The sequence below is a fragment of the Netta rufina genome, assembly GCF_964035555.1.
Source record: "Netta rufina genome assembly, chromosome: 2".
In the NCBI taxonomy this organism is placed as follows: Eukaryota; Metazoa; Chordata; class Aves; order Anseriformes; family Anatidae; genus Netta; species Netta rufina.
The window spans coordinates 114,392,447-114,410,360 of NC_140124.1; the positions used below are offsets into that span (position 1 = coordinate 114,392,447).

A 17,914-nucleotide genomic window follows, 5' to 3' on the forward strand; every position below is an offset into this window, starting at 1 on the left:
TCCACAAAAAAAAGTGAGTACGTTGACTCTGATGTTCAGTGGTATGTGAATTGATTGCAGGTTGCTTGAAGGGGTGAAGATGAAAATGTCTGAGGAGTTATTACAGGCTTAGATAAAGACAAATATTTGTAAACAGCACTTTTAGTCCAGAGCATGTCCCATTCCTCAATCTATCACACCCGTGTGTGCATCAGCAAGCGGCTAAGGGCCTTGCTATTAGGACAGTGTGTATGGGAGTTAAAACATCCAGACATAAACAGCAAATCCACGTGGTCGATAGATGTTTGTTCTTTATACCACAAGCCGCCGCCGTGACAGACAAATCAAAAGTGAAAGAGAGGAAATTCTTTAAACGTTATTTCCTCTGTCTCTAACACTAGGAAGCAAAGACAAACCAGACAGTGTACTTCTGCGCTTCATTGAGGAAGTGTTACGGGGCATTGTGAAAGTTCCTTCTTTCATCCCCTGTGATGAAACCACATGGCAAAATAAATCACAACAACTCTCCAGAATTTCATAATGCTCTCTCAAGGCTGCGTGGTACCGGCAGGAGGTTTAACACAGCCCTGCTCCACAGCCCAGCCTCGCGGTGGAGGCACCACCACCCCAATGGCCGGCACCTCGACCCGTCAGAGGAGCCCTTTGGGGGCACGGGGAGCATCCCCGGCCCCTCAGCCCGACCTCCCCGCCTCTCCCGGCCCTCCTCCCGGCCCGGCTCGGCCCCCAGCCGCTGACGGGCTCGGCGGGCGGAGGGACGCCGGTGCCCGCCCCCGTGGCGGCGCCGAGCTGCGGCCGCGGCCCCCGCAGGGCCCGGCCGTGCCATGGCGGTGCTGGGGCAGGGGCAGCCGGCGCTGCTGGTCAAAGTGGTGATGGCCGGAGAGTCCTGCGTGGGGAAGACCTCCATCGTGCGGAGCTACACGGAGCCCGGCGCTCCTGCCTGCTCCTCCTCCTACCTGGCCACGATCGGTGAGTGCCCGCCCGCCCGGTTATTAAAGCGGAGCCACCGCTGTAGGCGGCAGCAGTTGGCGCTGGTAGACCCAGGGGATTTGGGGTTGTGTCCCCATGCTACCAACCCTACACCCCCACAGAAGCAGGGTGCCAGGAGCCATCCCCTGCCACCGTGGTCCCGGCTCACAGCACCTGGGGAGCAGCAAAGCTGGCCCTCCTCGTGCTGCAGGTGGTCATCGGTGCGAAGGCTTGCATGGGGCTGCAGTGGTTTTGCTTTTTACAGAAATTTTACGGGTCCCTTGAGCAGGAAATTTTTGTTTTTAAAAGTCTTTGTGTCCGTATTTTATTTTTTGAACCCATTTTCTGTGCTCTTTAACAGAAAGTGTGCACAAGAAATTGCGTCTTCCTATGTTTCAAACATCCCCAGCCCTATATATTTTTCAGTGTGGGAAGGGTTTGCTTAACTCAATAAATAATAGGTAGTATCTATGGCAGCATTTGGTCCTATTTTGTAACAGGGAATACTGGACTTACATGAAATTACTTGACTTGCCCACATGAGCACTGACGAAGCTAAACCCACCCTTTATTTTCCTGCATCTTCTTGCAAAGCATCTTCTGAAACCAACACTGACAAAAAGGGAAGGATGCAACTAGCAGAAATGTAGTGAAATTGATCCTTATAATTTACAGGAGGTTTAACAAGAAAGAGGTTCAAGGAACATCCATGAGAAACATCATGGACATCATAAACATCAGTTTTCTTCATCCATTTTCTATTGGAACTTAGATACGTAACCATGAGATTGTAATTTTGATACAGATTTTTTTTGTACTCTTAATCCAATCTATCACAGAGTCAAAAACCCCAGCATATCATGATATTAAGAATATATTTCCCCAGTTGTGGGTTAAAAGACTATAAAGAATAGCAAAGATAAAACAGCTTTGTAACCATTATGGGCCAAGATTAACCTTATTTAGTAATAGTAATTTATAGTAATAAAACTTCTTCCTGAAACTTATTCCTGAGTTATTTAAAAACTTCTAAAGCATGTATTTTATCTGAATTATAAATGAATCACCCAAATTTGGTATTTGTTAACTCCATATGATTTTTCAAGTTATTTCTGAAACATGGCATCCCACTTAATTCTATTTTATGAAGCATGTTAGAATATGGACTTTTAAAATCAATATGATTGTGGGTGAGGGCTATCGAAGTGGTGATGTTGAAGGTGGAAATTCCTTGCTCACAAGGACAGCTACGACCAAGAAAATTGAGTCTTTGCATCATGGTTGTGGTCGGTAATGGTGTAAAGGAAGAAGACTCATTGCAACATTTCAGATTTTTTTGTTCATGATGTCTTCTTCCTCTTTTTCTATGCTATCAAAATAACTGTTTTCACTTGCATGCCTGTCTCACACAAGCTCAGCCAAATGAACCCTATCTGTCATGCAGCCTGTTGAACGCTCGTCTGATGTTAATTGATATTTCACCCTACCTGTCCAGCTGGAACGTTGGTTAGAGTAGAGGGAAGATTATCCAGGCTGTTCGGTTTCTCAGCCATCTGAGTTTCCTGACAAAATCATATGTCACCTCCTTCCTGGGCAACAGAGGGACATACTCACAGAAGTTAAAGGTTGTCTTGGAACTGCAGAGTCTCATTTCTTTGTCATCATGATTCATGGGTTTGTATTACTAGGAAAAAAAAAAAACAAAAACAAAAACAAAAACTACTGTTACTGCAGGGAAACCAAATTACAAAATTTCTGGTAGGCTCCAGTAGTGAAATTTTCTAAAATAATGTATTTTATGAAATGAAACAAAAAATGTATCCACAGTAAATTTTCATTGAAAGCAGTTTATGTGGCACTTAAATGCTCAAGGATGGGTGCCCTTCCTCCTCCTCAATTATGCAGTTTGGGTAAATTATAAGCAGTTATAGTTTTCTAATTAAACTTATATGCATCATAAGGCAGATGCATTGTATTATGAATAGTAGGCAATGGTAGACTATAAAGAATAAATGTTTTTGTTTAAACAATGGCATTGCATATAACGGCATAGGGAAAGTTTATGAACAAAAACGAACCCTCTTGTATACAAGTGAACAGGATTGTGATCTCACCAGTTGTAAGGTTTTTATTTTGCTGGATTATAGTGGCTGTGGTCAAACAGGAAGGGAAAAACTTCTGTAGAGCTGTGAGTCACTCCAGACTTTCATAGTTGAAAGTGGTTCAACTCCCATTTTAGGATAAAAAAAAAAAAAAAAAGATAATTTCATTTTGAAATCTTATTCAAAACACAACTTTTGCTTATATTAAAATGCAAAATGCTCATATTAAAAAATAAAGAAATAAATAAAGATTTGTTATGCCTAAAATACAAGACCAAAGAGTGAAATTGCAAATTGAAGTGATTTATGCATTTGTTTTCAATGCACTATGACAGCCAGTTCTGATGTGTGGATACCCCAATTCTTACTTTACAAGGAAACAAAGTAGAGTTTATCAACAGAAATTAATTACATTGAAGGTAAACACGTTATGTTTATCTCAATGGGAGCTTGGGAGTTGATACCAGCTCCTTATCTCTTCCCAGAGAAAGCTGAAGATGCTGTATGACTGGCTAGGAGCTGCACCGGGGTGTACACTGCTGTCTGTCTGAGTTGCTCAAACTCACATTTTAATCTGTATAAACGTATTTTTCTGCCTTTTATATCAGGACCTTGCCAGCTATATTGGGATGAAAAGTGTTTTGTAATTTTGTAGGCCAGCTGCAGAAGACGTCTCTGAGGAGGACTTTTGCACATGGTCAAAGACTGTTTCGTAGATGCTGAGGGAGGACATGGGCAATTCACAGCTGAATTCCTGTGTGGACAACTATTTTAATGCTTCTTAGACCTAGTTGTCTTCAAGGTCTCTCAGTCCTAATACGTCCACATTTATTATTTTGCAAGTAAAGAAAAGAAATTATTCTCATGGCTATAAAACTTATATGCATATAAAACTTGGAAATAACAACTAGAATTTGAGCTTGTACCCCGTGTACCCATTCTTGGTTTTATTTGACAGCTTAGAAGAAGCAAGTACAAGCTGTTGCATTCAAATAACGTTCATCTCAAGAGCAGTAATCAATGCTAGCTTCGTTATGTTGATCATATTGTATAGTACACGGGCCTAAAAGCATCTGAAATCTGTGAGCTGTCTTTGGCATTTTATTTCTCATTTTTCTTTTTTGTCTTTTCAATTTGCTAAGTTTGCATGAAATTTCATATAAAGACATGAACAATTCATGCATGCAGAACATATTGACTTCTGTTTTTCACTAACATTCATTGACCTTTTAGGTCAATAAATTTTGAAGTTGACTTAAGAAGTCAATATGCCTTATTTTAATTTAGATTAAGTTTTAGTCTGATTCAGCACTCTGCTTCCCTTTTTATAAATAATAAAAAAAAATCTTATATCAATTTATTATTAAAGTGTATGTCAAATAAAAACTGTTTCTTATGGGTGTGGGAATCCCTAGGTGGAGTGTAATTTTTTGCACCATTTGAAAGTGACTTTCCAGCCTCCCAGTAAGTGCCTTGTCCCTCTCAAGTGCTCTAACATCAATTGTAGAAAGTGATACAGATAATTAAACAAAACCATGTGAATTTCAGGAGCAAATGTTTTCTGTAACGTTTAAATTTCAACTGACATGAGCACATGAGCAAATCTGGCTTAAATTACCTTTCCAGACATCATTATTAATTCCATCAAGGAAGCTTTGTGTAATATTAATTACAGATACCAATTATATTATTTCATCTTCCCTTGCTATTGAAGCTTCAATAAAAATTCATCAAGTGAAGGACATGATTATCATAATAATTTTAAACTCTTTTGCCACATGCACATGAAAATGTTACTACCATTGGAATCTTGCATGTGAACATGTACTCTGCAAAGATTTGCACAAAATGCTTTCAGAAATAAAAAGAAGGGAACATTTCCTTCACTGCATTGATATTTTATTGCCATGAATGCTTTCCTTTTGTATTGACCTTGTGGATTCTTGGCCATGGAGAATGCAGTAGGGCCAGCTACCACAATGCTACCTTACCTTTATTTAATGTAATTGACTTAATGTAATTGCCTGAATTGCCTGGTTAATTTTCAGGGAGAAAAAAAAAAAAAAAAAAAAAAGAGAAAGAGAGAAATCAGTGAAATGTATTTCAAATTTCAGCAGGATAGTGAGGAAATACATCACTCCAAGGTAGCAGGTGATAGCAAACAGATTCTAATGTTAAGTTTGGAGCTTCAGCAAGGCACGAATCCAGGTGTGATTTCCCACACTTGTCATCCTAATTTGATAATATAATAAAGCACTATAAATTATAAGGAAAGTATCTTTGAGGAAGGGTTTGTAATGTATGTAGAGATGATATTCAGCAGTGATTTCAAGTGCTAGTGGCTGATTTTAGCATTAACACTCTGGCTTTGAGATACACAGAGATAAAGACTACAGAGAAAGCAGAGACAGTTGTTGATTTGAATGAAATCCAGTGTATGCTTGTCTTTGCATTTAACTAATGCAAATAATTTCTATTCCTGTTCATGTAACCCTAGAGTATTTTTTTTAGGGATTTGGGACTGAAGACTGAGAAATGGTATTGTGCGTGTAACAGCTTTGTAAGCATTTGTTGCCAACTATATATAGCCTTTTTGATGAAACTGGAAACAACTGAAATCACCAATGTATTTGCCAAGTATTACTGTGCATAAGCCATGCAACTGCTGTCCTATCATTTGTCTAATAATGGAAATAAGCACATGTCGTTTCAGAATACCTGCACCTTTGCTTTGACCTGCCCCTCCATTGTATTTATTGGCACGTGGTTGTCTTCACCACTGAATAATTTCCTTGTACAGCTTCCATTTTGAATGTATATGGTTAGTTTTTCTTTGTTTGATAGAGTTCCTTTTCACCTTCCGTTCAAAATTGCATGATAACTAGAGCTAAGAAACATTCTTCAAAAGCAAATCCATGTTACAAGAAATGTTACAGATTTTCTTCTTTCTTCTAGGCATTGATTTTAAAGTAAAGCCTATAACGCTTAATGATACAAGAGTGAAACTTCAAATATGGTAAGTTTTAATTTATATCACAAATGAAAGCCAATTAACGTGCATTACCACATGAAAAATCTCATCTGCTTTTATGTGTGTGCCTGCATTTAAGTGCAACTGTTATGTAGCAGGTCATTTTAAAATTTTAATTTCGGATAGGGGAGCATATTTTTTGCGTTAACTAAATTTTTTTTTTTTTGCATTAACTTTCTTTTTAACTAAAGTAAGATAAAAAGAGAGTTGTTGCTAGATTGCTTTAGCAATAAAACTTTGCTGTTAACAGCATGCACACAATGCAGATCTACAAACCATATTAAGTATATTTAATTGTATGAGAACATTGAGGGAAGTGACAAAGCAAGAAAATGTTATGTTTCATTACCCAACAAATGCAGGCTCAAATGACTGAAAACTATTCAGATGAATCTTTGGGAACTTACACTCCTTTTTTGTTTGTTTGTTTTTGAGGCTTTTCTAAATGGTATATAGGAATGCAGACAGCTATGTCTACAGGCATCCAATACAGACAGTTATCTATAGTTATCAGTATTTAATTCTCAAGGAGTAACTCTGTATCTGAATTATCTGACCAGTGTTAGATATTCAGTTACTCCATCTCAGCTTCTAATACAAAAGTCTTGAAGGCTTGTTGGCAGCTTTCTCAAGGCATAATTGTGTGTAGGAATCTCTGCATCCCAGTATATTACGTTTCATTCCAAATACCTGTCTTCCATCTAAAGCAGATCACTTTCTGTGTCACAGTTTACAAAGTACTAGTCAGAGTGTAGGATGTCATCTGACACCTGCAGTGCTTGTACTCCAGATTTTATTTATTTTTTTTGCCACCTGAGTTGAACTCATCTTGCTGATTAACTATGTGCAAGGAAGTGAACTTGAACTGTGTATAAAGTGGTGAGCTTGAAGTTACACTCAGACTTCAGCCACTGGGTTAGCTTTCCTAGTAGGGCTGTGTTACTCAACCTAAACTTCAGTGTATTTCTTTGACTGCTAAACATACTTGAAACCTGGCACCCAGATTTCCTCCCATCCTTATATTCACTTGTTCCTTCCATACACAGTTCAAAATGTATTCAGCTCTGGAAAATAAAGTGATTTTTCTTGAAGGGAGGGGTTCTACAGTTTATTCATTGATTTTAAATTTATTTATGCGTTTATTGGTGACTTTTTATGGTTTCTTTCAGGGATACTGCTGGCCAGGAACGTTTCCATACGCTTAGTACTAGCTATTTTCGTGGAGCACAAGGCTTTGTGCTTGTATATGACATCACAAATATGGACAGTTTTCAAGGCATCACAAGCTGGATGAAAGATATCCATGAGGTAAATATATTTCACAGCAGTTGACCTTTTAATGAAGGTAGTTAATGAATTACTGCAGTTAATGTTTTAAATGACTGCACAAAATTTATTGTTGTTCTTGGAGCTGTATGTTTCTAACCACAATTTCTTATATTTAATTCAGCACATGGTATGATAGTAAGCTTAATGTTATGTGAAACTGAAGGACCATGTAGATTATCCAGAGCAACCCCTTGCTGATACAGGAGTGTTTTCTGAAGTACGTTTAAAACACATCTTCAAATCCAGTTTCACATATACTATGTTACAGTGCTCTTGTCACCGGTGTGGCTGTTCACAAGACCTACAAGCCAATCTCCGTGAGTTTCTCCCAGGATTTTAATTAGCTTCAATGTCAAAATTCCATATAATAATCAGTGATTGCCGTTTCCTAATTTCATTACTTTCTATGTCATCACCTCATCCCAAAAATCATATTAAGCAAATCAAATGAAACATCCTGTTTTCCCTTGCTGTATATTCCCATGTGAGAATGGGAGGAAATGGGAGAGAGCAGGGTCAGTCCTTTTTTGGTGCAGCAAATTGTTGGTTTAGTTCATCTGTTTGTGGTACTGCAGCCAGAAAAGTCTGTTTGCATGTGACATAGGAAGGGATTCAGCAGCGCATGACTGCCAGGCAGGGAGCATGTTCCTACAAACTTGCCTGCATGTGAAAGTTTGCTCCTGTTGTGCTGCTTCTGGAGCTTGTTAGACCCCTCTGAGCTTCACTCCACCTCACTAATGTGGTGAAAAATTAACAGAGCAAAAACAGTTGTGTAGTTTTCCGCTGTGTTAGTGAGCTTAAGAGGTTCATAGAAAGGTCTGGCAGTTTATGGAGTTGTCATAAGGGAGAGGAATAGGAAGGCTGGGAGAAGAATGTGTGGGAACAAGGTCAGGAAGGAGCTGGGGAGGAAATTGTCAGGCATCAGATCACTGAGCTGCCTGTAAACCAGTGCCAGGAGCCTGTATTCATAGAATCATGGAACGCCTTGGGTTGGAAGGGACCTTAAAGATCACCTTGCTACAACTCCATTGCCATGGGCAGGGACACCTCCCAGTAGACCAGGTTGCCCAGGGTCTCATCCATCCTTGAACATTTTGAATGCCTCCAGGGATGGGGCATCCACAACATTTCTAGGCAGACTGTTCCAGTGCCTCACTACCTTCTGAGTGAAGAATTTCCTCCTAATTTCCATATAATTTAAATCTTCCCTTCTTTAATTTAAAACCATTCCCCCTTTTTCTGCCATTAGCGGCCTGAGTAATATTGCTCAGTCCCTCTTGATGTGTGCTGTTGGGTAGAGATAGGTCTATTTTCTATGTATTGACACAAAAAGTTTATAGTTAGTATGGCTGCGTAAGAATCCAAACAAGATAATGCTCTTTGTTGATTAAAATCAAGTAAACATTCAGGCAGGTTTTTTTATAATACTTACAGCCTCTGCAAACTGGTAGGAATATGACATGATGGATGGATGGAGGGAGGGAGGGAGGGATGGATGGATGGATGGATGGATGGATGGATGGATGGATGGATGGATGGATGGATGGAAGAGCTCATCTTGGAAAAGCAGGCTCTGAAAGAAAAACATCGAAGACATCCTTTTCTCTTGTCACACCTTCAGTATACAGATGAATTAATGAACTATGTATGGTCATATATCCCATAATACGTACTTTGGGTATCTTATACTGTTGGTAGGACATTGCATTTACATTGCTTCAGTATTAAGAACATTACTATCTATGATGACCTAGTACAATATTATCCTTGACCTTATGGCTATCTTAGAAGTCTTACTGTCAACAGAGTGTAACTTAAATAATGTTTTACAAAGGAGACTTGATGAAAATATCCTAAGTGGCTTGTCTGCACACAACTTCACACATTTTATCATTATGTTAAGGAAAGCATGTTCCCTTCTGTTAGGCAAACCAACAAAAGTAACAACTGGATGAGCTATGATTTAACTGAGCACACAATCTGACAGTAGGCTTACTGTTACCTGAAGCTGAAAGTGTAGATTATCCATATATATCCATTGATATATCTCCATGGATAGCATTGACACAGCAGTCCCAATGAGAGAGCAGCCTGGACAGCAGGCTGACCATGAGCCAGCAATGTGCCCTTGTGGTCAAGAAGGCCAATGGTATCCTGGGCTGCATTCAGAAGGTGAAGGGAGGTGATCCTGCCCCTCTACTCAGCTGTGGTGAGGTCTCACCTGGAGTATTGCATCCAGTTCTGGGCTCCCTAGTACAAGAGGGACATGGAACTGCTGAAGCAAGTCCAGAGGAGGGCTATGAAGACAATGAGAGGCCTGGAGTACCTGTTGTATGAGGACAGGCTGAGAGAACTGGGCCTGTTTAGCCTGAAAAAGAGAAGACTGAGGGCAGACCTTGTCAATGTATGTAAATATCTGAGGGGAGAGTGTCGAGAGGATGGAGCCGGTCATGTGCCCAGCAACTGGATGAGAGACGATGGGCACAAACTGAAGCACAGAAAATTCTGGCTGAATATGGGAGGGCACTTCTTTGCTGTGAGGGTGACAGCACTGGAACAGATTGCCCAGAGAGGTTGTGGAGTTTCCTTCTCTGGAAATACTCAAAACCAGCATAGATGCCATCCTGCACAACGTGCTCTAGGTGATCCTGCTCAGCAGGGGTTTGGACTAGATAATCTTCAGAGGTCCCTTCCAATCTCAGCCATTCTGTGATTCTGTGATACATATACACATATATATGTATGAAATATTTATCTAACTTCATCCTGCCTCCAAAGGGGTCATTTTGCCCTATCATCTTTAATACATCAACAAGATAGTTGATTCACAAGGGGAGGGAAGGATGGGAAGAGCACTTGTAGCCACAGTCCTACAGTGGTAAAGCTTAGATCTGCTCGAATCCATCAGGAAATCACACCTGCATGAGCCTGCTTTCTGGTCATGACATGTAAAAGTTTTCATGTAAACATGCTCAAGCTATTAATAATTGCATTGTTTAATCTTACCCCCAAAATTACTTCCTTATTTTAAAATAAAAAAAAAATATATCAAACAATTTCTAGGAATGTAAATTGTATGATTGATTGTACCAATCTTAAAACTAGCAGTTAGTGAGTGTTGTAATGGAGCTAGATAATAATAAAAAATAATTTAATCATAGTGTAGTATCAATTTCTGAACTGTCTTGGTGTAAATATGTGGGACTTTTCATTGTAAAAGAAGTGTTTCTAAGCAATAACTGTTACAACATAGGGCATATCATGAAAATTAATTACTTGCTGGAGCATATCAATATTCCTTGAATTTGCTTTGGTCTGTACATGCAAACCAGTATTTAATTCCCCACAGATGCCCAGTATCAAAGTGGCTGTTACTACAGCATCCTTAAAAATAAAAATAGTAAAAAAATAAATAATAAAAAAGGAAACAGGTACAGGTTTTGTTAAAAGACAGATTGTTAGATAAAGTTTATACCTGAACCAATCAAACAGGATTTTTGAGGTGATTCAGTTATTACAATTGCACTCTTGCTTTTTAATTCTTTTTACATAGAGCTTTTAAATTGAAGGATTTTTAAAAATCTGTTCAGTGTGCTAAGCCATTTTTATTTTCAACTGCTGTAAAAATCTAAGCAGTTTAGCATTCTTAGAAACTCCACTGATTTTAGAAAAACTGGTCAGTCAGTGCTATTGCAATCAGATTGCCAGTAATGTTATCATTGTATTTAAATTATTTTAAGTTTGGAATATGGCAACTCTCCTATTAAAAATGAATTATTGTTTAAGGAAATTCAAGACATAACTATAGTTCTGTACCTGTATTGTTCTAACATTTGTGCTCAGTACTAGAGCAGAACTAAGTAACAGGATTGTATATAAAAAAGTTGCTAGAATAATATACTCACAACTGAGCGTTGTAGGACTTCATTGACAAATCCAGTACAGGTATGTTGGATTTGTAATGCACTCATTAGGAGCATGATCATTGCAGGAAAATTACTTTAGAACCTGCAACCATTCTTTATTCATAGGTGATACCATATTATTGTTTTGTTTTGTTGTGTTTTTTTTTCCTCTAGACTGTTGAGTTCAGAAAGGCTGATTCTATTTGGCTGTTAAAAATCAAATACAAGTAACTGTGTACCAAATCCATTTGCAGAAAGCAGTTCTTTTCAGGATGTGTTGAAGAAGATCCCAGTTAACATAATGGCAAAAAAATTACTCCCAGTAGTAAATCCTTAAAAAGGTTCCCAGAGAGCATCTGGATCTCTGGAGATGTGTAAAATTCAGTTCCACAGGGCCTTGAGCAACCTCATCACATGACTTCAAAGTTGGGCCAGTTCTGAGCACGGGGTTAGACCAGATGACTTCCAGAAGTCCTTACCAACCTGAATCACTCCATGATTCACACATGGGGTATGGGTCACCAGAAACTTTGACATAGATGGCAGGCCCTGGTTTTCTTTGTGCTAGTTTCCTGATGTGGCCATGAAGATGGCATTACCAGTTCCTAACAATTACCTTTGTGCTGGAAATCATGTGCAAGAACTGGTTGATGTAATCTGGTGTTTTTATAATACACTGGCTTTCTTCTTGTGGTATCTGAAATAAGTGACCCCTCAACCAGGATATTGGATGTATGGGTGTGGTGAACAGAACCTTTTCTGGTTCTGTGCAATGCGATGCATCTGAGAGTTAGGATCTTGGAAAGTATATCTGCATCATATTTAAATAAAAGCTCCACAGCAAAATGCTTTGCAAATGTAAATTAGTTTGACTTCAAATTGCTCTGAGTTTTTCTTCTTCAGATGGGAAAGCCTGGTGCCAAAAGGATTGAATTCGTAGATGAGTTTGTTGTTACGACTCTGATTAGAACTGAAAATTTCTTGTCCTTGTCATTTTGCTAAATTGCTCTATCTCTAATCCCAGATTGGTTTGAGGATAAATTGGTTTATGTCCAATCAAGTCTAAGTTTGTTAATAGATAAACCAATTCCACCACTTGTACAATTCCACCAAAACCCAGAAATGAGGCATTTGTAACTGAGGTCAAAACATGGCCCTTGGAAAAATATGTGGAAAGAGTTATCTGTGAGAATCGTAATTTGAACACTGCAAATGATGCTGTCAAAGAGAATGTGGGGACACTGTATTCTTAACAAATTATTCTTCATTAGTAGAAGGGGTAAGTTCTTTGTATCGTTGTCTATTAAGTAGGAGGAAGAAACTTCCTTGCCTTATGACCTTCCCCAGCTCTGCCTTCATCTCGCTGCGTGCTGATCTCATCTTCATATCTGAAAAATTACATTAATGCTACTCATTTTCCTTACATACAAACTAGTGAAGCATTACAATAGTGTTTTTATCAGATCTGGGTTCTGTTTCACTGTTTGGACCTGCAAGCAAACTTCCATTTCCCTTTCAAGCTGTAATCAGTGATTACCAAAACAGTGCAGCCCTGTACAGCTATGCTGTGGAAACATGGTGGAAGGAAAAGGTGGTGATTCTGAGGAAAAAGTAATGCTTCACCGGATAGATGCAAAGAGGAGTCTGGATGAGCTTTGGATTAATAATGCTCAGCGTGCTGCAGGGGGCAGGCTGAGGCCACCTGTTCACGGTAGGGTCTGTTCTCACCATTTAAGTGAAAGGATGGTCTCCCAGTAAGCTGTAAGTACACATGTGATGCCGTTCTCTTTCCAAACAGATGTTTGTGCTACTTTTGACGTATAAATTCACAACATGTCTGTGAAAAGTTTCTCTGCAGAATGAGAAAAAGTGCAGAAAAACATCAAAGAAAAAAGAATACATACAAAAAGAATGAGCAAGGCATTCTCCATATTGCACTCTTGGTTTCTCTTACTACCTACATAGTCAAGGTGACTTAGAATATGCATTTACCAGGTTGAACACACAGGTTAGGTAAAAGTTAAGCGGTCCTGTAGTTATTTAGGGCCAGGGATGGATGGCTGCTGCTGGAGCAGGCTGCATGAGCACACGATGGTGTTACCTGATGTGAGCCGTGTTCCTAGTCTGGTCTGTGGCACCACTGAGATTGTGGCTATGGTGCTGCTCCCTCATGTGGCCACCCAACAAAGCAGCTGGCAAGAAGCAGCCTGGCTCCAGTTTTTGCCAAAACCTGGTGACTACAAACTCTTCCAAACTGGTCAAAACACTTGGTTGGCCTCAATAAATTTCACAACTTCAAATTTCGGAGAAAAATAGGGTGTTGATGTAGCCTTTTTGGACATAAAATACATTTATATATATATATATATAGGCTAGGTTTTCTCCAAGTTTGTACTTTTTAATTTGAATTATCAGTGGAATATGAACTTTGAAATGTTAAAAGCAGAATAAAAACTGAGGAGAGTCAACCAAAACTCTGGATGTATTTTTGAAATACCAAGACAAAACATTTTTTTTTTCACTGCTCAAAAAAAGAAATTTTCTCTTTTTTTTTTTTTTTTCTTTTTGCCTTGATTAAATTTTGATAGTACTTTTCCATGACATGGGAGAAATGCTTCCTGACTCCGTTAGCTGGCTTACATAATAGCATCTTAACAACTGTAAAATAATCATCCTCTTTTTAGCTATAGATTTTGCATTTGCAAGGCTTATTCCTACGCTATAAATAAAAGAGGATGAAAATACACAGTGAGCTTTTAGAAGCACTGAAGAGCCGTATTTTTGGCCAATGGAAATCAGTGTACCTCTGCAGTTTTTATGCCAACTGAGCACATGGTCAAACTTCTGCCTACTCATGTTGAGGTATTTTTTTTAGGACTTCATCTGCACAATCAGTTTTCAAAATTTAAAATGAAGGTAATTTTGGTTTATATCCTTTAGTTTTCTAAAATGAAGAAACTTCAAGATGTTAACTTTAAAAAAAATCCAGTCAAAGTGAAAATTCATAATGAAATTGTATTAATGTAGAAATAAGGTTATTTATGAAAGTAAATACTGAAAGGCCTGGTATTTAGACCCTTCAGATGTTTTTATTATTTGAAATTGTGCAGAGAGAACATTTCCACTTTAAAAAGTTGTGCTGTTTGTGCAGAAATACACAACAGGATGGATTTCATGTTTTTGCACAGAAAGGATGCTAGCATTTTCTTTTGACCTTTTGCTTCAGAGTGAAGTCAAATGTCACTGGTAAAACCCTCAGCTGCATACAGCCTTCTTTCAAATAAAAAGTTGATTACATGATGAGATTAAATTGTCTATTTACTCTACCCTATTTTAAGGACTGATGTATGCAATTTTATGTAGGAGAACCATTCACCTTAATGAGTAAAGCTCCAGCGCATTCTGGAACAGCCAACATTTTGGTCTATTAATCCAGGTTAGACTGATTCATTATTTTTGGCCTGTATTTTATACTCTTATGATGAGCTTACTTCATTTTAATACTGCATTGTCTTGAACGTCAGCTGTAGTTATGAAATGAGATTAGCTGACTCTAAAATGAGAGTGGATTAAAAAAGTGAAATGGTGTTCCTTAATAATAAATTGTGCCCACTGCTGTACTCTTCAAATGAGGCAACTTAGTTGTAAAAGAGAGGGAAAAAAAAAAGACAAAAAAAAAAAAAAAAAGATTCTGTCATCCTTTAATGAATAGAGATTTTTCTTTAAATTTCTCTGTCGGGGGTACTTGTGTCCATGTGCAGCTGTGAGTGCTCTGGGGAAGAGGGTTGTCTGTGCCTGTTTTTGTCTTATGGTACAGATTCTGAGAATTGTGGTTGTGAATGCTCAAAGTGTTTGGCTGCTTCTGATACCGGAATTGTACTGCAGCTGTAATGATGAATTATCAGTGCTCTCTTGTTGTTGCTTATTTGGAGATGAGGCATCTTCTGTCACATTGGGTAGGTGAATATACTTGCATATACCTGTTCCTTTCAGTCTTTCCACAGAAAAATTTTCAAGCTATGAGCTAGTTTTAATCCTCTCTGAAAGAGATGGAGACACCCTACGGCTTTATTAGTATTATAAAAATTAAGAATTTATTAGGGATCAGAGATTTCATCAGCATCCTTGTAGAGAGATCTGTAGCATGAGATCAAACTATTTGAATCATCAGAGGAGCTGTGAGAGCATTTACTTTCAGAATATGTCATGGGATCAGATCACATGTGCATTGTCTCTAGACTAAGACCCTCAGCTTCCTCCATTGAAGCATCAAAAGTGGTTTTAAATACTGTGTTTTTCACAACAACTGTCAGTTTGCAATTTCCACATTCTGTTGCTGAACTGTTCCGTTTCCCTGTCATTATTCCAGTCATGTAGAGTTACAATGGCTTATCTTAAAATAACACTGATGTAAAGCATCCAGAGTCATCATGTACGTAACTGGATTAGTGGAACGAAGGATAGAGACAAGGTCAAAAAGCTAGATTTTTCTTCCTTCTGAAATCAATGAGGTTTTAAAATTTTTACTTCATTAAAAATCTATTGCCTTCTTCTGAGTGTCTTGGAATAATCAAACTTTTATGTTGAGTTTGAGCACCTTGAATGTAATTTTACTGTCTGTGTGCAAAAGTGAAGTACAGAGAGGTGCTCTTTCAGGTGCAGCAAATTCTTTCCTTTTTTCCCTTTGAGTGCCAGATGTAGACCTGACTAACATGCTAATCCATGAACCCGTTACTTCAGGGAGGGCAGTGTCTGCGACTTTGGGGCATTTCCAGTCACTTTAAAACCTCAAGATCAAGCATTCATCAGAAAACAGCACCCACGCACCATATACTTTATACCGCATTGAAAGATGATCCAAATTATGCCCTGTGCTTGTAAACGGCTTTTCTCTGCTCCGTGCAGTCTTGATGTTTTCCTCAGAATCCTGTGAACTCATGAAAAATGTTTCCACAGATGAAAAGGTCAGGACAGAATTTAGCCTTTACTTTCAAGGGAATAGTGCTGAAGGTTAGTGTGAGTTGAAGGTGAAAGGCTTACGTTGTTTTCTTTTTTCCTAACATGACACTTACTAATGCTGGTTCTCTTTCAGAAAGCAGGTGATGAAGTGGACATAATACTGTTGGGCAACAAGTGTGATAAGGAGTCTGAACGTGTAGTTCCAAAACGTAGAGGAGAAAAGGTATCATTGATCATTGGTGCTTTCTTCTGCTGAGTATCTTAGTATGTGACTATGAACTACTACACTGAAAGTGATAAAAGGCTCCTGGGTTCCAAAAACTCTGTTAGAAATAGCTCCAGAAGAACAATGTCATTCGTTGTGTTTTGTGTTTTGTTGTTTGTTTGTTTGTTTGTTTTTTTAAATACATGTACAGAAATTCATTAAATATCTCCTAGTTGCTCTCTTCAGAATACTGATTCTTATTTTAAAAGTTACAATGAACTTAAATAGTTTCAGGCATTATGGTAGAAATTGTATTTTTCAAATTATATTTACAAAGATTTTAGAATCTACATTTCCAGAGTACTGTTGTAATGTGGAATGCTAAAATATAATGCATAGTACATTCTGCATCATTTTTATAGTACTTGATGTACTTATCAATGATTTTTTGCTACAGTCTGACTGTAAAGAGCTATTCTGGCAGCCTGTGCACTGTGATCTTCATTGTTTATAAATAGCTCTAAATAATACTGTACAGATACATTTAGGGGACATCCAGCTACCCTCCTAGTTCTAACTGTGTGGGTTGTACAGCTGAGATTATAGTTTAATTATAGTATAATATAGTTTAGACTATAGAAGAAGAACTGGTAAGTGGGGGGTACTGTTTTAAAGGTGATGGCAAATGACCATCACTGAGAACCTGTCAGGAAATCCAGGAGGCATGCAGTGGCAGAAGAAACTGTGGTGCTGACTTAATGTTGCAGTTTAGCTTGGAGTATATACCAGTAATTTTTGCAGCTGAAAATTGTATGCATCTGTTGTATGTATGTTGGAACAAACCCTTCTACTATGCATTTAGGCATGGTGAGTCAGCAGGTTATACTGTGTTTGAGGAAAAGAACACTGATAATTTCTTGCCAATTATATAATTCCAGATTAAGAAACTTTAAAAAATAGCATAAGGTGTACTGTATCTGTGTACACGGAATAAGGTTGCTGAAAAATACATGTATACTCTAACTCAAGGAATACGATGTTATAAATCTGAAGGCTCACTGGATGCATGTGCACAAGAGGGCAGTATTAGGGTTTTGCATATGGTATTAACAATGACTTTTTCTGACTTCTGCATCCTTAACGATGCAATCAAAATTTCTCTTAATGCAGTCTGTTTGTTGAGAAACAAGTCATTACCCCCTCACCACTGTGTCTGCTTTCCAGATTTCTCCTGTGTTCTGAGGCAGCTCTTCAGTTATACTATTTTTCTTTTAATGTGATGTTAAAATGCTAGAGAATCTGACTGAGCTAGCTGGAGAAAGATTGCATTAGCAGAGGGTAAGCTAATATTCTTCTCTCACTCCAAGGAAGGAAATACCATATTAAGAGGGGAAAATGGTTTAATGCAAACTCTGCC

General features: G+C 38.3%; 1 protein-coding gene across 1 annotated transcript in view; it reads left to right on the plus strand.

Moving 5' to 3' along the window:
* The first annotated feature begins 775 nt into the window (after positions 1–775).
* LOC311206068 (ras-related protein Rab-10-like) overlaps positions 776–17,914 on the plus strand; it is a 30,339-nt gene continuing 13,200 nt past the window's right edge. Inside the window, exons 1-4 of the mRNA XM_084281229.1 lie at positions 776–966; positions 6,024–6,084; positions 7,269–7,407; positions 16,426–16,515. Coding sequence (XP_084137355.1) covers positions 822–966; positions 6,024–6,084; positions 7,269–7,407; positions 16,426–16,515 — 435 coding nt within the window. The 5' untranslated portion in view covers positions 776–821. The remainder of the gene's footprint in view (positions 967–6,023; positions 6,085–7,268; positions 7,408–16,425; positions 16,516–17,914) is intronic.